The sequence below is a fragment of the Miscanthus floridulus genome, chromosome 4, assembly GCF_019320115.1.
Source record: "Miscanthus floridulus cultivar M001 chromosome 4, ASM1932011v1, whole genome shotgun sequence".
In the NCBI taxonomy this organism is placed as follows: Eukaryota; Viridiplantae; Streptophyta; class Magnoliopsida; order Poales; family Poaceae; genus Miscanthus; species Miscanthus floridulus.
Window position 1 is genome coordinate 112314944 of NC_089583.1, and position 22343 is coordinate 112337286.

The following is a 22343-nucleotide window of genomic DNA, read 5'->3' on the forward strand; positions in this document are numbered from 1 at the left end:
GCTTCTACTCTAGCAACCGGAGCATATGTTTCTTCAAAGTTAAGACCTTCAGCTTGTGTATATCCTTGTGCTACCAATCTTGTTTTGTTCCTTACTACTATCCCATCTTGATCTTGCTTGTTTCTAAAGACCCATTTGGTTCCAATCATATTGTGTCCCTTTGGTCTCTCTACCAATTCTCATACTCGATTTTTTATGAAGTTATTCAATTTTTTATGCATAGCATTCACCCAATCAACATCCTTCAATGCTTCATCTATCTTCTTTGGTTCAATAGATGACACAAATGAGAAATACTCACAAAATAAAGCCAATTTTGATCTAGTTTGCATACCTCTTGAAATATCACCAATGATAGTGTCCAATGGATGATCCCTTGCAATATTGGTTGGTTGGAGTATTAAAACTTGATTGCTTGCACTTGCTTGATCATTGGATTGAGATAATGTTCTAGCCACTTGATTTTATTCATTATCATGAGAGCCACTTGTACTAGCTTGATTTGTATCATCTTGCACATTTGAGTTAGAGAACACCTGCACTTGATCATCTTCATTATCATTCACTTGCCTAGGCCTCAATTCACCAACATCTATGTTCTTCATGGCATTTAAAAGTTGAATACATCTAACATCTTCTAAGTTCTCATTTTCTTCTTGTGAACCCTTGGTTTCATCAAATTTAATATCATGAACTTTCTCAAGAGTACCACTATCCAAATTCCAAACTCTATAAGCTTTGCTAGTAGTTGAGTATCCAAGTAGGAATCATTCATCACATTTCTTATCAAACTTGTCTAATCTAGTGCCTTTCTTCAAGATATAGCATTTGCAACCAAAGACTCGAAAATATGCAATGTTGGGCTTTCTACCATTTAAGAGCTCATATAGTACTTTCTCTTTCAATGGATGACAATAGAGGCAGTTGCTACAATAGCAAGCCGTGTTGATAGCTTCAGTCTAAAAAGATTGACTCACATTGTACTCATGAAGCATAGACCTTGCCATATCAATGAGTGTTCTATTCTTCCTCTCAACAAGGTCATTTGATTATGGAGTGTACTTAGCCAAGAATTAATGTCTAATTCTAAATTCATCACACAACTAATCAATTCTAGTGTTCTTGAACTCACTATCATTATTACTTCTAACTCTCTTGATGGTTGTTTCAAACTCATTGTGAATGCCTTTTATAAATGATTTGAATGTTACAAACACATCACTTTTATCCACTAGAAAGAATACCCAAGTGTATCTAGTATAATCATCTACTATCATAAAGCCATATTTGTTACCACCAATGCTAGTATATTCAGTTAGCCTAAATAAATCCATGTGCAATAACTCAAATGCTTTACTAGTGCTCATCGTGCTTTTCTTAGGATGGGTGTTTCCAACTTATTTTCTGGCTTGACAAGAACTACAAAGCTTATCTTTCTCAAACACTATATCTTTCAAGCCTCTAACCAAGTCATGCTTAACCAATCTATTTAATTGTTTTATTCTAACATGACCAAGTCTTCTATGCCATAACCAACCCATGCTAGACTTAGCGAATAAACATGTAGATAGTTGAGCTTCACTAGCATTAAAATCAACCAAGTATAGATTCTCATATCTAAAGTATTTGAAGATCAAGTTAGAGTCATCTACACTTATGATCTCTACATCATCTACCTCAAATATGCATTTGAATCCAAGATCACATAATTGAGCCACGAATAGCAAATTAAAGTTCAAGCTCTCTATAAGCAACACATTGGAAATACTCATGTCATTGGATATTGCAATCTTACCAAGCCATTTGACCTTGCCTTTGTCATTGTCACCAAATGTGATACTATCATAACCATCATTGCCATTGGTGTTGATTGAGTTAAACATTCTTGCATCACCGATCATATGTTGAGTGTACCCACTATCAAGAACCCATTGCCTTCCTCCGGCTTTATAATCGATCTACAAAAGAAGATCAATTCCTTTTAGGTACCCAAACTTGCTTGGGTCCTTAAAGGTTAGTCACTAAGCTCTTTGGTACCCAAATGACTTTCTTCTTTGAGCCCATCCATGGTGCACCAATGAATTTAGTCTTCACACCATTTGTACCCTTAGTAAGCACATAGAAAGAATTAATCTTAATTGAGGATATATTAGTATTTTTGCTCTTATTCTTGCACTCATGCTCTTTATGACCAATTTGCTTGCAACTAGTGCAAAACCGATCATGGTTCTTCACAAAACTAGTCTTGTGAGGAGCAAATACCGCCTTATCTTTCTTGGGGGTATAGCTCAATCCCTCTTTGTAGAGAGAAGCTATTTGGCTACCCAAGCACATAAGCAAGCGGTCCTCACCACCATATGCCTTAGCTAAGGTGTGAGTGAGCTTATTGACCTTCTTTTTGAGAATCTCATTCTCAACCATTAGTGAGGCATCACAAGTGAAACCATCACTACTAGATGAGGTGAAAGTAGAAGTGCTACAACAAGGGTTAGTGGAAGCAGCAATGATAGACTTATATAATGATTCATCAATTAGGTCACAAGTTAAGCCTACATTGCATGTCTCAACATGCTTCTTCTCATTTTGCTCATCAAGCAAAGATGAATGAGCTTTTTCAAGCTTCTTGTGAGCCTTGCCAAGCTTCTCATGGGCTTCCTCTAGCCTCTCATGAGATGCTTTGAGCTCATCAAAGGCTTGCTTAAGGGCTTTTGTTTCCTTACACAAGCTTTTGCATTCCCTTCTCTTAATGTTGAAGTGTTTTTAGTATCATCTAGCATGTTAAGTAGTTCATCCTTAGTTGGTTCATCATCATCACTATCACTATCACTTTTATTTTCATTTTCATTTTCATTATCATGTTCCTCATCACTTCCATCATCACAAATTTGTACTTTAGTGGCCTTAGCCATAAAGCATGACAGAGTGTCGAAGAGAGAAGGCTTCTTATTGATAGCAATGCTTGCAAGTGCCTTCTTTTTGATGGTCTTATTATCATCACTATCATCATCATCACCTGAGGAAGCATCACTATCCCAAGTGACCACATATGAACCACCATTCTTCTTCTTCTTGAAGGTCATCTTGTCATTCTCTTTCTTTTCCTTCTTGTCATTCTTTTTGTTCTTCTTGTCATCATCATTGTCACTATTATATGGGCATTGAGCAACAAGATGATCTTTGCTTCCATAATTGAAGCACCTTCTTGACTCTTCCTTGTTCTTGAATGAAGACTTCTTTCTTCTAGCATGGTAGTCCTTCTTCATCATGAACTTGCCGAATATCTTAACAAAGAGAGCTATCTTCTCATCATCCATCTCATCAAAGCTCAAGTCTTCATCTTCACTTGATGATTCTTGCTTTGCCTTGCCCTTAGATGATGTGGCCTTGAATGCCACACTCTTCTTCTTGTCATCCTTCTTGTCATCTTTCTTCTCTCTTTTCTTCCTTCTCATCATCATCTCTATAAGCATCATTGGTCATGATATCTCCCAAGATTTGGTTTGGTGTCATTGTGTCCAAACTGGTCCTCACTAACAAGGTGACCAACATGCCAAATCTTGCGGGTAAGCATTTCAAGAACTTATGAGAGAAGTCATTGTCCTCCACCTTCTCACCAAGTGCTTTGAGATCATTGACAAGCATTTCCATCTGATAGAACATGTCCAGCATACTCTCATCTTCCATTATCTTGAAGCTAGCAAATTTCTCCTTGAGAATGTATGCCTTTGCACCCTTCATTGCCTTGGTGCCCTCGAATGATTCTTTCAACTTCTTCCAAGCCTCATGAGCCATCTCAAAATTCTTGATTTGCTCAAATGTTCTCTCATCAATTGCATCATGAATGACACTTAGAGCAATGTCATTATTTTGGAGAAGCACTTCTTCGGCCGCGGTGGGATTCTCCGGATCAACAACCTCAATTTTGGTTTCTACCACCTTCCACACCCTTCTATTGATTGACTTGATATGTGTGGTCATCTTTGACTTTCAATATGAATAATTTGCGCCATCAGATTGGGGTGGCTTCTTGGTGTTGTTGATTTGAGCCATTTTTACACCGAAGGTTGTTAAGCCTCAAATTACGGTGACCACGTCTCTGATACCACTTGAAATGTCCTAATGGCTAGAGGGGGGGGGTGAATAGCCTATTAAAATTTTCTACAATAACACTAAGACAAATGATTAGTCAATAAGATGGCGACGCAAATTTTGCGCTAGCACTATACTTAGGGTTGCAAGCCACCTACCTAATTCTATTTTCTATGATCTCTAGTATATCACAACAAAGCTATGTCACTAATATACACCTACGTGATCAACCTAGTGAGAGTAATACAATTAAATGATACACTATCTAGTCTTAACTACCACTAGCTCTATTCAAGTGAATATATAATGAAATACAAGAGTGGTAGAGAGGTATACCGCCGTGGCAAGTGACCAATGAGTGAATACCAATGAATAGCAAGGAGACAATCAAGACAATGATTTTTCTTCTGAGGTTCACTTACTTGCCGGCAAGCTAGTCCCCGTTGTGGTGATTCACTCACTTGGAGGTTCATGCGCTAATTGGCTTCATATGCCAAACCTTCAATAGGGTGCCGCACAACCAACATAAGATGAGGATCACACAAGCCACGAGCAATTTACTAGAGTACCTTTGTAATAGAACCAACCAATTATACAAGATTAAGTAAGGAAATTTTCTACCGAAGCAGATAATTTGGCAAACTTAAGCCCGTATAACCCGGTAGTCCGTGAAACCACAAAGGATTTCAAACCAATTGACATACAAACCAAGATCGTACAAGTTTAGCAATTACCATCACATGTTATATAAAGTTCGCAATGACAGTTGGATATATCAGAGTTTAGAACATAAAGTTATTACAACCCAAGTTCAAACTAAAATAGTGGAAGCAAATAGTTTTAAAGCCACACACACACTTTTGGTTCAAATACAGTGCCAGTAGGTAGTCATCTCCAACAAAAGCATCAGATGAGAGATACGGAGTGACCATTGCCCTTGGTCCTAGTTGTCGCCCATCGCCGGGTATAGGCAGTTAATGCAATAGCCGTAGTATATTTGACCATCTGCAACAACAATGGAAACAACGCCCTGAGTACGAGAAGGTACTTAGCTAGATTTACCCGTCTTAAACTAAAATAAAGCGACACCAAGGATTATGCAAGGCTTTCTTTAGTGGGCTAGCTGACTCATTTGCGAAAAGCATAAGCTATCATGAAGAAACCATTTTAAGTACATTGCATCATCTTTATTATGACCTATCCATCTAGGTAAGCACCTATACTATAGCAATCCCTTGATTAACCAATAACATCCAGTTACCAACTTAGATTTAGCATATTCCATACCATCCAGATAACCATCAGTGTTCCATCATAATTACTACGATGCTGTAGCTCGAGTCAAGTGCTCACTATACAGGAGCGATGGCGATTCGAATCGATTCCTAACCAGCTGGTGATTTATTCCTTACACAAACCACACTCACCGATCTAGTGAGCTATAGATCACTAATGACACTTTCCAAGTAGCCGCGGGATAACAGTCATGGACCGCACTACCTAGGGACCGCCCGACAGCTAGGACGCACCTTGGGCTCACTCTTCGCGTCCCCGTCATACCCTCTTCAGCACCAGTCTGCCAATCTGAGTTTATCTTGGCTCAAATAGTGTCACTAGCTTTGCGGTTGAAAGGTACTTTATTCAGCTAGCTAAATATGAGGCATACGTTCAACATGACAAGAGGGACGAGCAACGATCGGTCCTTAATCGACATAGATGGAAAACTAACAGCACCCCAGAACCCTGTCTGGTTGCCTTCAACTTTTCCGTCCGGTCTCCAATTATCCATCACACATGGTTAATTCCAGGATATCATTCTTTCTATAGCTAAATTCTTCCAGTAACCCCCTATAGATGTAGGTGACCGAAAATCACCGATCGCTACCGGTCTAAGCAAGGCTAAGCAGTCATTTGATCCTGACCTAACAGGGTAAAAAGGTAATAAGGTAGGCAAGGATAGTAATGAATGCATCAACGGTTTCAATCAACTCCTACAACTTAATGCAACAATATATAAACTCATATATAGAAAGAATTATTGCTTTTATAAAGTAGGAGACTTAAAATGCTCCAGGGCTTGCCTCGTTCGAACGAACTAGGTTGATGATCTACGCACTCGAGCAAGTCCTCTCCTTGCTCCTCTTCCTCTGGTACCTCCTGTGCCTGGATTTCTTGTGGATCTGTCCCGGTCTGCTCTTTCTGAACCACTACTAGCAACTCCTCCTACGTTCCTGTATGATGCAGATGTTTAAGTGCTCATGCATAGGTGCATCGGAGAGATGATATGAAATGATCATGATGCATGGAATGCAGATGAACATGTTTAACTTTATTGGACATAGTAGAAGTAAAGCTCTTCTACAAGGTAGCCAACATCATCCAAGAACATGTACTACTATACTACTACTACAACCACTGTACTAACATGCCAAGTCACCACAGCAAGCTAAGATGCTTCAAAGATACACCAAAGTAAACATTATTAACTAAACATGCATTAAAGAAGATTGTTTTATTTCATTTTAATCTAGGGCTACAACAGCAACATATATTTCTGGTGTTCATAAAATTATGAGAAAATTACAGTAGCTTCCTTAGCCAATAATTAGTCTACCATAAAATTTTAATTGCATGTGGATAAGTATAACAGCCTACACAAAAATGACAAGCTATGGTTGATAATTAAGCATGAAAATACTTTGTACTATGAAAAGTGTCAAACAATAGATTTGGTATTTTTTTCTATGTTATACACAGTAAACAATCACTGCACAAAAATTATCATACACATGTTTTATACAATTTTTGCTCTCTATTAAAATAACAAAAATCATCAATTAAAGGCACTTGAACTACATATCAATATTTCTCTACAGAACATGCATGACATATCTTTTTCCTACAAAGTACATCACTAAAGGAGATTAACAAAACTAGAACCATATTTTTCTGATAATTATTCTATTTACTAGACATTTTCTAAGAAATCAGCATTTATTCAATTTAAATAAAGCTACACAGAAAAGTATCACAAATTTGACATGCAATATTTTTAACAGATAAATCTAGTCACAAGAAACTAGCAAAACTTATTTCAACAAATTTGGAGCTATTTTGAGCAAGTTATGAATTTCCAAAGCATTTAATTAAAATATGTAAATCATTTCTTTTAATCTTTCTGAAAATCCCGGTTCAAAAATGCCAGATCCACCCGGATCTGCACACAGACGTGCACCCCAGCGGCTAACAGTGGCCCCCTTGGCCCCACCGGTCAGTCACTATGACAGGGGAGGCGCTCGGCCACGGCGGTTCTCGCCGCCGGTGAGCTCGTCGGCGGTGAGGTCACCACCGGAGGCTTTCCCATGACAAGGCGGACCTAATGGTACATCTACTGTGGCCAGTGGAGCTCGGGAGCAAGCTCATCGGTGTCCATGGCGGCGTGGTGGCGCGGCCCTACGTCGGCCGGCCATCTCCGGCCGAGATGTGGCACGGGGAATGGCTGGCGAGCTCCACCGTGTCAGTGTGGTGCTCATGCGTGAGAAAAGAGAGCGAGAAGGAGGACGGAGGGGCGAGGTCCACGGAGCGGAGCACTCCGGCGAGGAGGAGCTCACTCCGGTGAGCGATTCATGGCCGGTGAAGGCTTACCAAGGCGAACCGATGCGAGCACGGGGTGCGCGAGGTGGAGGCGGAGCTCAGGGCGAGATGGAGCGATCGACGGTGAGCTAGGGTGGCCGGGCGAGCCAACTCCGGTGAGGGAGCATGGTGGCGGAGCTCGCTGTGCGCGCGGGAGCTACGGCTGCTGTCCGGGTGATGGAGAAGCGAAGAGAGGGAGGGATTGGCGGAGTGAGGCTTGGACAGGGGTCTTGAAGGTAGGGTGGGGCCGGTCAGAACGGGGCAGGCCGGCGATGCCGCGTGGCGATCTCGCCGGCGCATGGCCGCCACGCGGCTCGCGCATTCTAGCGTGGTCGAAGCGTGGGCGCAGGCGGCGCGGGAGCGGAGGCGAGAGCGCTGCGGGCCAGCTTTGCCAGCTAGGCCAAAAGGGAGGCGGCGGCCCAGTAAGAAGCAAATCGAATTTTTCAATTTATTTTCTATTCCTATTACATTCAAATGCAAATTTTGAGTAATTTCAATCAGTTTCAAACTTTGGCCCAAAAATAAAAGTTGCTCTAAAATTTATTCTCTACAACTTTGTCAAAAGGAGCTAGGGCTAATTCCCACTAGATTTTGAATTACAAAATTAAGGTCAATTTAATTTCAAAATCATATTTTGGAAGATTATTTTCAAAAGCAAAATTTGGGAAATTTGAATACCAACCTTGCTCCAAAATGCATGTGAAATATTTCTAAGTCATTTGTACTCTCAAACAATCATGTTAAACATAATTACAAGCACAAACACGACCCATGTTCATTTAAACAGTAATGCAACATACATGTTTCACGAGCATGTTTCATATGTTTCAAAGCATTATTTTAGTAATTATTTAACATGATTATACATGTATGATTATGATGCTTGATGATGTATTATGTTCATGATTTGTAGTGCCTAAATGCTTGCGTAACACCGGGGTGTTACAACCTTTTGGCTCTCTGTCAGGGAAAGGTCAAGAATCCCTCACAATCACCACGATCGGAGCCAAAGACAATCACCAACCTCTGCTTGACGATCCTCGCTGCTCCAAGCCATCTAGGTGGTGGCAACCACCAAGAGTAACAAGCGAATCCCATAGCGAAACATGAACACCAAGTGCCTCTAGATACAAACACTCAAGTAATGCACTTGGATTCACTCCCAATCTTACAAAGATGATGAATCAATGATGAAGATGAGTGGGGGGGCTTTGGCTAAGCTCACAAGGTTGCTATGTCAATGCAAATGGCCAAGAAAGTGAGCTAGAGCCAGCCAAACGATATTTATAGACACCCCTAAACAATAGAGCCGTTGGCTCAATTATTGGGCTGACTACGAGACGACCGGACGCGCAGGTCATGTGCACCGGACGCGTCTGGTCGCTGCGTCCAGTCGCAGCCTGACCGCCCAACGGCTATCTCTGCACAGTAATACTACGTGATCGGACGCACTGTTAGAAATGACCGGACTCGGGAGACGTAGCGTCCGGTCGAGTCTCGAGAGCTTTTAGAGCCGCTCTGGGCCGGCCGGACACGTCCGGTCACACCGGACTGGACGTAGGAGATGCAGCATCTGGTCAAGTCTAGGGAGCTCCTAGAGCGCTCTGGGCCGACCGGACGCGTCTAGTCATACTGGACCGAACGCTCCTAGTGTCCGATGAATTATTGCACTGAAAACCCAAGACTTGCTGGTTCACAGACCGTACGCCTTTGGTCGCTCTCTGCAATCCTGTATCGGGGTATATCACTTTGACCTGACGCTGAATAGTAACTCATCAGCGTTCGGTCATTCCACTGAGCTAGAGTCCGGTCACTTTCACTTAGTCGCTCACCTTGGGTCCGAATATCGGACGCGTCCGGTCTAGATTCCAGATGTGTCCAGTCACTCTGTGACTAGCGCGACTAACTTCTTTTCAACTCTATCTTCTTTACCCTTGCTCAAATGTGTCAACCACCAAGTGTATCACCTTGTGCATATGTGTTAGCATATTTTCACAAATGTTTTTAAGGGTGTTAGCACTCTACTAGATCCTAATGCATATGCAATGAGTTAGAGCATCTAGTGGCACTTTGATAACCGTATTTCGATACGAGTTTCACCCCTCTTAATAGTACGACTATCGATCCTAAATGTGATCACACTCACTAAGTGTCTTGATCACCAAAACGAAAAAGCTCCTATCAAGTTTCACCTTTGCCTTGAGCTTTTTGTTTTTTTCTCTTTCTTCTTTTCCAAGTCCAAGCATTTGGTCATCACCATGCCATCACCGTCATCGTGATTTTCACCATTGCTTCATCACTTGGAGTAGTGCTACCTATCTCATAATCACTTTGATAAACTGGGTTAACACTTAGAGTTTTATCAATTCACCAAAACCAAACTAGAGCTTTCACCTAGCCAAACTAGTTTTGGCTGTTTGACACACCACAGTGTCCAACCCAGCTTAGCCGGGTTCCTATACTAGCCTAGCCGGTTTTCACTAAGTTCCAACAAAAAATAGTTAGAGCCCTCCTTGCCTCTTTCACGTCAGCACAAGCTTGGTTTTGTGGCTTCTTTGTGAATCTATCAACATAATCACACAGCCCGTGTAGTCACACACACACACACACTCAAGTTGACACAAGCGGAAGGATAATAAATACGCAATGTAAATACAAAATGTGAAGCAAACCAAATGGAGACACAACAATGTATTTCCTAGTATTCAGATCCCCACCGGATCCTGCATCTCTATTGTGGAAGCCGTGAATGACCTTCGTGGACGAGCTCTAGCCAGGTTTCATCCAATCACTTTCCACGCTTCTACCAAGTGATATTTTCCCTTTTCGGGGCAAGATTGCAGCCCTCACAAACTTCCTACAGCCACCCACAACCTTAGGTACTTGCCGGCGTCACCTAGCCACCGTACCTGCAAGGCTTCTCACAAAACAAAACACACTCCCCAAACTAAGAATTTTCACTTCTCTAATCACTATGACCCGCAAGGGAGGTTTGGGAGTAGCCAAGGGCTTCTGGTCGTGTATGGCAATGGAGAGCAACAACAGCCAACACAAGGGGAAAGGGAGAGCTATATATAGGCTATACACAAAAACTAGCGTTGGAGTGCTATCAGAGATAAACACGTCTTAGCCAGTTTTTGGGAGACGGTGTACACCGATTCCTCCACCTCTGTAAATTAATGGCATGTGAGTCTTTCAAAATGGGTCTCTATTATGAAAGACAGTGATATAAATGTGATACCTCCATAAACGAAAGTAGTAATCTCCAAAAATAAATTTTGTAGCAGTACGCATAATAAGTTAAGTTGTATGCTCTATTAGAACGCATGGACAAATTTGTGACCGGAGGGAAATGAGGTTTTTTTTTTCCATTTCCCCCATTGCGATTCTTGTTTTTTTAGGAGAAGTGATTCTTGGTTTTGCTAGACAAGATTTACGGAATTCTGGAGAAACTTGGCCATTTAACAGTATAATTTCGACCAGAACAGTGTTGTTGAATATTCCGTCCATTGTATTAATTGAGCAAGTTAAGATCAGCATAGTCGGTTTTAGTATTTGTATAATGCACCATTGAAAAATGATCGTAGTAACTTAATACTCTCTCCATCCTAAATTGTAAGTCTTGTTCTGGCTTTTCCAGTATGTAGCCATAATCTGTATCTAGGTATGTTGCAAAAGTTATATATCAAAAAAGCTAGAACGACTTACGATTTGAAATGCAAAGAGTATTATGTACGTAGTGCAGTGTTGTTTGGTATCATATCATCCATTTATCCTATTAATTAGATCCATGCCCGAACATAATTAGGTTTCATTGTAATGCACGGATAAATTTGCTAGTTAAAGTGGAGGGTATTTAATTTTTCTAGTTATAGTTAAAGTAGGGGATATTCTATTTAGCACAGCCACATATCGAGCTTATATATATTATAGTTTTTAAGATTATACATCATTGGCAAATGACGACGACGACACTGTACTGAGTAGTCGCGTGCGTCGAGTTTATTTCAGCCTGTTCTTCAAGCTGACTTCTGCACCTCATCAGATATAGGTTTGCGCTGCGCATGTGCAGGAAGCAAGGCGACTGTACTGTACGTACTGTATATAGTTAATCATCCATACGAGTATACGATCGACCAGGCAAGTAAGCACGGCGGCGACGGACAGGAGCTCACATCACCGGGTAGTTTGCCCATGTGGCTATACCGCATGTGCCTCTATTGTCCTTGATGCGCCTCTCGAGGCGAAAGTATCCCTTCTCGCCCCAGTTTTCGCCCCACGAGTTCTTTGCGATCCAGTACTTGCGGCCGCCGGATTCGGCACCGTACCCGACCGCCGTGACGCCGTGGTCGATCTTGTCAGGGTCGCAGGGGCCACTGATCACCCCGCCGTTGTAGTGCTGGAGGGTTTCTGCATTTATGGCCACGGCAACAGGCTGCTGCGCCACGGCGACTTCCAGCGCTGCTTCGTTGTTTTGATCCACCAACTTCTTGCCTCTGATCTTGGCGACGTGGTTGCGCACCTTGGCGGGCTTGCATTTGCCCTGCTGCCCCTCAGGCGGGTAGTACGGGTAGTCGGACTCGGTGGTGAGGCCGCCGTTAGCGGCCACCCAGTCCATGGCAACCCCAGGGTCGCCGCCGTCGCAGCCATTGTTGGGCGGGGACCTCGAGCAGTCCACGAGCTCCTGCTCCGATAGGGAGACGAGCTGGCCCGTCCGTATCTTGTGCAGGCCTTCGATCGACGCCACCGTCGCGAATGCCCAACAACTGCCTGCAAGGAGAGGGGCATCGTCGTCGATCATCTATCATGACAGTGTGTGTATTTTTTTTTTTGTCTCGTATACGTTGTAGGAATATGCGTGTGATACGGTGATTGGTAAATATTTTTCTACGAGTATTGTTTACCACAAGATCCTTGGTTCTTGACCGGCGTCACCGCGCCCTTGGTCCTCCAGTCCACGCTTTCGGGGACGTCGACGGCCGTCGTGGAGTTCCAGTTCCAGTGGCGACGACCGCCGTCGCTGACGGGGCCAGCGCGCGTTGTGATGAGCTCCCGGTGCCTCGCGGCGGCGGCCTCGGGTGCGCGCAGGCGCGGCATGGTGTGCGTGGCGAGGAACTCCTCGCTGGTGAGGTCCGTGAACGGGGTCTCGCCGAGCTGGTACGAGAGGCCGCGCCGGTTCGTGGCCTCGATTACCTCCATGTTCTGGCGGTACACCTCGAACCGACGCAGACGCTCCGCGGCGGTCACGTACGAGCGGTTGTACGTGGCCTGCCACGCGCGGAACCGGTCCATCATCAGCATGTCTTCCACGTCCACGCGGCCGCCGGACGCCGCGCCGGCCAGGAGCAGGCAGGCGCACAGGAGAGCAAGAGCTTGCTGGTAACGCGAGGCAGCCATGATCGATGTCTTTGGGCTGCTGTGTGCCTGGCTTGAGCTTGTACTGAGTGAGCAGCCATGGACGGGTTTATATAGCGGTCTGGCGATCGCTCGCCATGCGCATCTTCGCATCTCTGGACTGGAGTGGACGAAGAAATATCGGAGGTAAAGTGATCGGAATCAGTGCGGTATACCGGTGCTCGCGTGGCCGAGAATTCATGGCAGCACTAGAGATGGTGCAAGTGCAATTGCTTTTGATGCAGCACCGATAGACGACAGAGCTTGGTGCCACAGTTCATGTGTCCTTGCATTTGCACGCATAGGCATGACGAAGGCTTACTGCGCATCGCTTATTAGTGACTCGCATAGCGTTAGTGTTACATCTGCTCCAATGAGGAACGATCGATAAGTGCCTCATCAGTGATGATAGTTCGACTCGATTAGATTGCAAACAGAAAAAATATCATCGGTTACTACCTCAAATAACTGGTTTTAGGTTTCCATTTACAGGTACATATAAAGTTTTTAGTTTTTTTAGCGAATAGAAAAGTTAGAGATTAACCTTTGGGTACTGTTTAAAACCCACAGGAAATACTAAAAGACTTATGGGGGAATGAGTTTATTTCCTGACGAAAACACGATGAGATATTAATATTTGAAGTGGACACAATACTCACAGGAAAATGATCAAATACAACGATTTCGTCATCGTGTATTACCAGCTTTGTGTTCGGTTGTTAGTGTCACTAGTCGTCTGCTTCTCGCGGACCGGTTTTAGGTAGCAGGAATAACAACATGCTGTAAAATGATTCCTTTCGTATTAACGAAATACGGGTACTACATCCCGTTCACAAAAAAAAAAATATCGTCTTTGTGTTGACACGTTGTGAAAGTAGAAAAAAAACATCTGCCAAATGTTAATGGGCCTCTGGCATGGGCATCTGTCCCGTTGAAACACTCCTACATCTCATCTCTCACACTCAAGGACCCAATGACCAGAGAGAGAGAGAGTGTTATTGGGCCTCTGGCATGGGCATAATGCGTTCAAATTTGTTTTAGAATCAAACTCTGCACCATGCCTCAACACTCTTCTCTAACTCGTACGAACCATGAAAACGTTCCACATTCCAATTTGTTGAATCGGACTCCACGCTATGCTTAAACATGCTCAACTCATACGGACATGAGAGATATTTAGTCCATCATATCTCCACCAAATAGTTTTGAGCGATGATGAACCAACAGAAACATTCCTCCTTTAAATTTTTTGGAATAACATAAAACCAGATTTAGAGGAAATATTCCTCTCTGGGATGACTTTGTCGCCTCTGTCCTAGAATTTGAAACAAAACAAAGTGGATATCCTACTTCGTCCCTGATCCACCTCAAACCAAACGTTATCTAGGCACCTTATTTGGTGCTCAGTAAGAGAGGGTTTCTCCTAGCACAAATCTCAACGCCTGTGAACATATAGATACGATCGTATATACATATACAAGTGCGTGGTAAGTTTCACGTTTCTTCCCATCATATAAGTACTTTTGTCATCAGTCTGCAGGAGTGTTTAGTTGTTTTCAGGCCTGACGTTTGAGATCGTGATGCAACAAGCCACGCTAGCTAGTATACGCTACCCATTGCTGGCTTGCTGCTGTGCAACTGTGCAAGCGCAGTGTAAACGCACGACGATGGGCAGTCCGCGGCGAACGTGGTGGCAAGCTGATCACTAGCTAGCTCGGTGCGCCGCGGGTGCCGGTGTCAGTGATCAGCACGCGCCACACGGCGTCATGCCATACATATCCTTCGGACTGTACGCTAATGACGACGATGCGCACCACCATCACAGGCACTGGTCGTTTCGTGGTGCTCCCTTGGTGAGTCCCTGTGCCCTTGCGCGCACGGAAACGCTGGATTCGCCTGCTCCCCCGCGCGCATCGGATGAATTGATCGCCGAGCCAGTAGGAGCGGCCCGAGCTGGAGGCTCAGTGGGCTGCTTCAATGCTTCTGTGGCTACCGCCGGTACTGGTGTGTCCAACGCGCGGTTAGAGTGGAAATGCTTTTGCCGTCAGTCCAATCGGTCTTAGGCCTCTGCCTGTTCGAATGCTACGGTCTAAAATTTAGTCACTAACCTTTAGATCATTTTAACTCATTTGTATGGTCCAATGAACTAATGATTTTTTTAAGTTGGCTAAATTAACTTTAGATGATACATTAGACCATCTATTTAGAGCAAGCTAAAGTTATCTAAAGTTAATTTAACCATTAACTTTAGCCAACTCAATTTTAAAATCCAAACAAAGCCTTAGTGCCTATCTACTACCCCTAATGAGCGAATGATATAACACTATGCCAGAACAATGGATCATTGTCGGGTCGAAATCTCCTATACTACTAGAATTCACGCCGGCAGAGGATAATCAACAGTGATGGGGTGACCCGGTTGGGCGACCCGACATTGATAATAGTCTATCATCGTCGAATGAATGCATCAACCGACACTAGTATCCATGGCTATCATTGCAGGGTTGGCGCATGAACCGGCATAAAGCCAAAAGCAAGGTTCAATGGCTCCGTTCGGCTTGCTGAAACTTGGCTGAATTGGCTGAAAAATACTGTTCTGGTTGAATTATTGTGAAAGAAAAATAATGTTCCAGCTGAAAAAACAAACTGAATAGTGCAGATTATAAGGTAAGCCGAAAGGGACCAATGTGCTTCCAAAACTATATTAGACGAAAGCAGCAGTTTTTCCACCGTTTGGTTGGCTTTCTGCATTATCGTATTACTGCCAACATTACTTTACCAAGGTCATGGTCATCATAGATTAAATTATAGATCTTATAAATTTTATAGACAGTGTAAAACTTAAATAATGTACCATTTTTCATTCTTGTTTATCATGAATGATTAATAACTTTTTTCTATTTGATTGTTTTTTCCTCTCATTGCAGTCGCACTGTGATTACCTTTTCATGGTTCGTCCGGACAGGTAATATAGCATTTCAGTGGAGATGAAGGAGAGCCCCTCGGACATACTCCTAGCACATGTATATGTTTTCTGATAAGACTTTATTCTTTTCCTGAAATATTCAGTAAAATCTAGTACAATCTTCTTCTTCACGTGAATCTTGATCATCATGTTGGGGTACAGGGTTCAGTCGGCCCTCGTCTCTACTCTGAAAAGAGTAAACTGGACCCGTTCACCCAATCCGTGGTGAAGTCCGACAGCCTATTCGATTGGGCTGTATTGCGGGCTAGTCCGACCCACGCCAACTCCCCCGACTCCCCAAGCGCGCAGACTGCTCCCACGGTCCCACCACTCCCTGCTCTCCCCCGTCGGTCGTCGCCCTTGCCCCTCGCTGCCGCCGGCTCCACCTCGCGCCCAGTGGCGGATTCAGGATGGGATCAAGGAGGGGACTAAGTAATGGACATGTTAATTGATAATGAAGATTTAATGATGATTTATGCTTGATGCTACAGTAATTTAACGAGGAATTAAGGCTCAGTGCTCGCGCTCCTCCTTCCCCGCCTCCGCCCGCCGCCGCTGCCCTGGCCCGCGCGCCCTTCGGGCGGTCCCCACCGGCTGAGCCCGGCCGAGCCGCCACCGCCCATGCCTGCTCCTGGCGGCCGATTGGGCTGCTCGCGCGCGGCAGGGGCCAGTGCGGGTGGCGCGCGCGGAGCAGGGCGTGCGAGCGGCGCGCACGGATCTTGTTCGCGGGGCCGCGCCAGGAACGGGCCCGAGCAGGCACGCGAGGCCGCGCCGGAGCAGTCGCACGGTGCCGTGTCGGCAGGCGCTTCGGGCCACGAGGGGACAGCTCCATGGACCTGAGCAGCTGCCGGTTCTCCGAGCTTGGTGGAGGCGACGACGACTAGGAGGAGGAGAGGCCTCTGGTTCTGCGCAACAAGGCGCCAGGCTTCTTCTGCTCCTCCGCAGGCCGCAACACCTCCTGCGCAGACGCAGACGCAGGCCTCGGGTCCATCGTCGTCGTCCAGCCATGACCCGGTGATCCTGCAGTTCGGCAAGGCCAGGAGGCCTGCGCTCATCCCGCTGCAGATGAAGGTGGTCGACCTGGCCGATTGATGCTTAATAATGCATTGATTTAGTACCGTGCAGCCTGAGTGCTTGTCTGGAGTATTACTGCCACTTTTTCCATCCTTGATGACAGGGAGAATGCTCGACAAAAGCAATGGTGACATAGCTGCCGACGGGTACAAGTACAAGGTGAAAAATTTTAGCTGTGAGGGCAATTTTTCTGCTGGTATCGAGCTGCTTGTTTCTTACTGTGCCTGTCAACTAATAACCTTTTGTCTGATCTCTAAATATTTTTATTGCAAAACTCTGTAATCTAAATATGAAAATTGCTGTCCTTAGTCTTAACATATAATTTGTTGTGTTGAAGTACTGTTACTACTGAGATCAGCATGCTGAATGTTTCAGCATACGGAGAGGAGTATTCTTATTTGTTTGTTGCTTTGACCTAAACCATCTTATGTTTCAGGATGATGCTAAGCTCATAACTGACAATAACCTGGAGGTGTATAGATTCTCTGTCTCCTGATCCAGGCTTATACCAAGTATAACCATTTTTTGTGCAGAAACTTTATCGTGTATGAAGCAACAAATTTCAAGGATCTTCGATTAAACTTTCGTAAGTTAAATACACAGATGGCTAGGCACGGTATGCCTATTGCAAATAAATTTTGAATGGTATTTATATCTGGTAATTGTTTGAACATAAGCAATATCAATAACTATTGGGTTCTTCAGGTGAGTCCCTCTGTTTGTAATTATATGACATTTAGGACAAGTTAATGTATGTCACCTATGTGCCCACGTCTCCTAAAAATGCAGGTGCCTGCCTGTGAGGCACCAGAATGAGTGAGCTCTTACTTCCTTTCCTACCCGCCATCCCTTTACTACCACCAAGTATCAGTTTGCATCTGAAAGAACCCAACCCCTCCCTCACCCACTCATGTTGGTATCGCATTAGTACTAAAAAGGTAAAAATGCGTTGATCATTGATTTAATCATGGCTACAACTGATATAGGAGATATGTCTTCGTCCAATTACATTGATTCAATCTCTTTTTTTTTTCAACAGGAATTCTTGTGCCACTTTAAAGCCTGGACTCGGCAGCCACAAACATGAGTGATAACCTGAACTTCGAGCAGATGAAGGGTGTTGTACTTGAGTATTTTCCTGTAACTTATTTGTGTAGTATTTTAACCTTTGGTGTGAAACAATGGTATTCTAGCATATAAATAATTATTTTGATTTGTTGGAGGTTCTATATTTAAGTAGTCTTTCAAATTTGCTTCATGCTCAGTTTAACATTTTCTGTTTGTTCTATGAGTGATCAACTGAGATGTATGGGTGAATTTGAGCATTGATGATATAATGGCAACTTTGAATTTTGAAACTCCCGTAGCAACGCTCGGGCAAATGCTAGTTCAACAAGAAGCAAATGGCGTCAGGGTTTTCCATGTCGACAACAGGAAATGTTGGTTGTACTTTTGGAAGGCGGTTTTCAGAATCCAGGTCCCAAAGTTGGGCAGCATCCATTGTTGCATCTTCTCTCCATTTTTCATTCTCGCACAAGGACCACAGTTTGATGCTGAAACTGCTGCCATGTTTGTTAACACTGACGAACTTGATGCCATGGTGGGTGTTACAAACACTACGGGAAGCTCCAGGGCATCCTCGCCCATAGTCATTGTCATAAGGATTATCTTGAACTGGATCCACCAGAAGCGGGCACATATCTTAGAAGAGGCTCCTGCAGGTCAATGGCGCCGTTTCCTGGATGTGTGATGTGGGCAACAATCATCCCTCTGAAATAGTGCACCCAGATCAAGTGATGGCGGCAGGGTAAACACCACATCAGTTGACCACCAGGACAAATGTGAGACGCCATCAGCATCATGGATAGGCAAATTCCTCAATACTTTCGAGTCGTTGAACGCAGAGCACATGAGGTACATGTCAAACTCGGGAAGGTCGAGGTGACCTTCTAGCGAGATCAGCTACAACGAAGAAATCATCGCTGCAGGACAGAAGACCCGTGGAGTACTTGCCCATGATGCGCGGCCGAGGGCTGTCTGCATTCGAAGGCCCCTTCCAGTAGCAAAGAGGCAAACGCGTCAAGGAAGGCCCCCGGCTGCCGCTGGCCTTGTAGACGAAGAAGTTGATGGAAGCATGGTACTTGGCGCGGCAAAGACGCGCGGCTTTGATGTGCTCCCCTCCGACGGGCGGGGCCCTTGTGGCCAGTCGAGGGTGACGAGGGAAGTCCGCGGCGGCTTCTCGAGCACGAATGAGACGGAGACCTGCTCGCCGCCGGAGATCTAGGAGACAGATGACGTGGTGCCGTCGCCGTCGAAGGAGTCTTTCCGGGCGCCTACCCTGTTCAGAATCACCCAGGTTGGATAGGAGGCGCTGGCGGCTTCGGACGACGACGGCAGCTTCAACCGCCCCTGGCGATGAGATCCGCATGGCACGCGATGCTTTACAGTGTGAGGAGACGGCCCTGGCATCCTTGGACGACGAGGATCGCTTCAACCGCCCGTGACCTGGAATCTCTGTCTCCGTAGACGAGATCCGCATGACCAGCGGTGCTTTGAGATGCCAGGATTCGGCCCTGGCCGGTGACCCCACGGACCGAGAAGCACTGGACGATCGCTTGTACCACCGGTCAGGGGCGGATCCGGAACGGGGCTGCGCCCCAGACTGAGCTGCTGATTCACGTTTAAAATAATCTGATCTTGTTTCTTAGGTCTTCTTTTGTCTAATTAAAATCATAGTTTTTTTTAGCTAAACACCACATATGTTATAGGGGCTACATGAACTCGCCCCGGGCTGCAGCCCGGGCAGCCCGGACCCTGGATCCGCCCCTGCCACCGGTGCCTGGGCATCTCTTTCTCCGTGGGGGAGATCGGCATGGCGGCGGTGAGGGTACGGTGGTTCCGACGGACTTGAACGGGTTAGGGATAATATGAATTTTCTCTACTAGCAAACGTTAGTATAGAAATTATACTCTTTACGTGGACGTGGATTGTTCTAATTTGTATAAGCGTGGATGATATATGTCCGGGTCACATATACGGAGGATGTACGTATCGGGGTTGGACCTATCCATCATCGTGATACGTGAGTTGTTCTAACTCAACGGGGTAGAAAAAACTCTCCAATACATCGTGATAGTTAATACGAGGTAGACGAAAAAATATGTTGAATTTTGATCCTTTAATATTAAACTAGAAATATGTCCATACGCTGCAACGGGATTTATATCCTATGTCATCTGTTCTAATATGTTTTGAAATTAAACTTGTATCGTAGTTGGGACATGCGCTATGTAACTCGCATGAGTAATCTAATCAGGTCTCTAATTTCTAATTCATCACATACTACTACACTTAATAAATCCGGTTAGAACTGCTACGGAAAGTGGAGGGACACATGAACAAGCGGAGAGTGCGTGATGGACCAAAGTATGAAGGAAGAAATTTCTGTTTGATATTATATATGGTTGTGCATTACGACAGGAGAAAAAACTACGAATGTTCGTACATTTAAGGCCCTGTTTGGTTTCCATAAGTCAGGTGATTTATTAAGTCAGGTGATTGAAAATCAGTGACTTATAAGTCATGTCTGTTTGGTTGTAGATGACTTATAAGCTCATGCCTGTTAAGTGAAAGGTGTGGGCCCCACGTGGAAAAGGGTGGCTTATAAGTTTTAAGCAAGGGTGACTTATAAGTTGGTGGTGTTTGGTAAAATCAGTCACGTATTTCACTTTTTAACTTATAAGTAGGTGACTTATTTGGAACCAAACATGCCCTAATTGTTTGATTAGTTGGATCATCCGTTAATCTAAATTTTATAATTTAGGTAAGTTTTGTTTCTAATCATAAATTACATCAATGAGAATCTTTGTTTTTTTAACTGTTCAAAGACCCATAACATTATATTTATTATTTGTTTTTAACGTTTGTGAGAAAAAATAAAAGTCATAGTGAGATGTACTTATAGATAAAAACAAATCCGGAACCGACTGCACCTGTACCAAACAAATCACCAAGTTCATGGGTAACACGGATGCGGATAGACTGTATAGTGTATATTGAGTTGACGAGAGGACAGTTGAAGCAAAAAAAAAAAAAAACCGACGGAATGATGTCGAGAAAAAAAGGAGGGCCAAACGAAAAAAAACTCTTCTTGATTTAGTATTAGAGAAGGAATAGGGATAGATATAGATTATTTTAGTTTTAATATATACGACCGTTAGTGGTAGAAGAAATATTTGGGAGTGGTCACCAAATTTTTGCGTCTTCACCCAACACTGACCAATGATCAGACCATTTTTGGGCTGGATGCAGCAGTTATAACTAGGCTTTCACGTTTTTGCTCTTTGTTGGGCTCAACTTTAATCAGCTTAGATTAACAGAGTTGGAGCATGAAACGGTAGAGGAGGCCGGCACAGTCTGAACCCGACTCAACTCCAATGCCTTATCTACATTATGCATTAGAGCTCGAACTCTATACCCGTACCAAGCAATAACAACGACATAGCAAGGGATTTTACACATTCATGATTCAAAGCAATGGGAGACCAAAATTACCACGGTAGAAAAGGAAAAAAAAAGACATAGGGTACCCGACATAGGGAAAACAAAACGTACATAGATTTTATATTAGAAGGATTCCTATTCAGGTATTTAGGATCCGAAGAATCTATTTGAATTGGGATTAGAATTCTTATTATATTTGGAGGATTTCTATTCAGGTACTTAGGATCCGAAGAATCTATTTAGATTAGGATTAGAATTCCTATCCAAGTTAAGTCCGACATATGAATTTTGACCCTTTAATATTAAAAGAAATAAGTTACTTAAACAGTGTGTTAATCTTACAATTAAGGGAAATCATGTTTTTTTTTCTTTTTTCAACAATTCTATTTGTTTTTAATGTATTAAACAAGCTAAAAACATATGCCCTCTTCGCTTGGCTGATAAGTCATGACTGAAAGTATTGTTGGCTAATTTGTTGTGAGAGAAAGATACTGTTTGTTGACTAAAAAAATACGATTTATAAACCAAGCGAATAGGGCGATAGTTGTACTTTGTGCACTCTAACATTAGCTCTTCTGTGTATGAAACTTTTGCCACAAATAACTAGTTGAGATGTGATTTACTGTAAAATCTTCATGACTTTCGATATTCAAAACATTTAAAATAAAAAATATCATATATAAAT

At 43.8% G+C, this 22343-nt stretch overlaps 1 protein-coding gene and 1 pseudogene across 1 annotated transcript; both read right to left on the reverse strand.

Moving 5' to 3' along the window:
- Positions 1-11612: 11612 nt before the first annotated feature.
- LOC136552651 (senescence-specific cysteine protease SAG39-like) lies at positions 11613-13169 on the reverse strand. The gene is made up of 2 exons (XM_066544209.1): positions 12627-13169; positions 11613-12492 (listed from the first exon to the last, which is right to left on the reverse strand). Exons 1-2 carry the CDS (start codon positions 13117-13119, stop codon positions 11894-11896), a joined length of 1092 nt encoding a protein of 363 aa, XP_066400306.1. The 5' UTR covers positions 13120-13169; the 3' UTR covers positions 11613-11893.
- A 3434-nt stretch (positions 13170-16603) lies between these two features.
- Positions 16604-19776, reverse strand: LOC136552653 (uncharacterized; annotated as a pseudogene).
- Between the last annotated feature and the right edge of the window lie 2567 nt (positions 19777-22343).

What these genes read in the sequence shown, in the direction of transcription:
- LOC136552651 (XM_066544209.1), bottom strand. Translation starts at nt 13,119, where the DNA reads ATGGCTGCCTCGCGTTACCAGCAAGCTCTTGCTCTCCTGTGCGCCTGC. An exon ending in CAAGAACCAAGGATCTTGTG is followed by an intron (nt 12,493 to 12,626) that starts GTAAACAATACT and finishes CTCTCCTTGCAG; the next exon opens with GCAGTTGTTGGGCATTCGCG.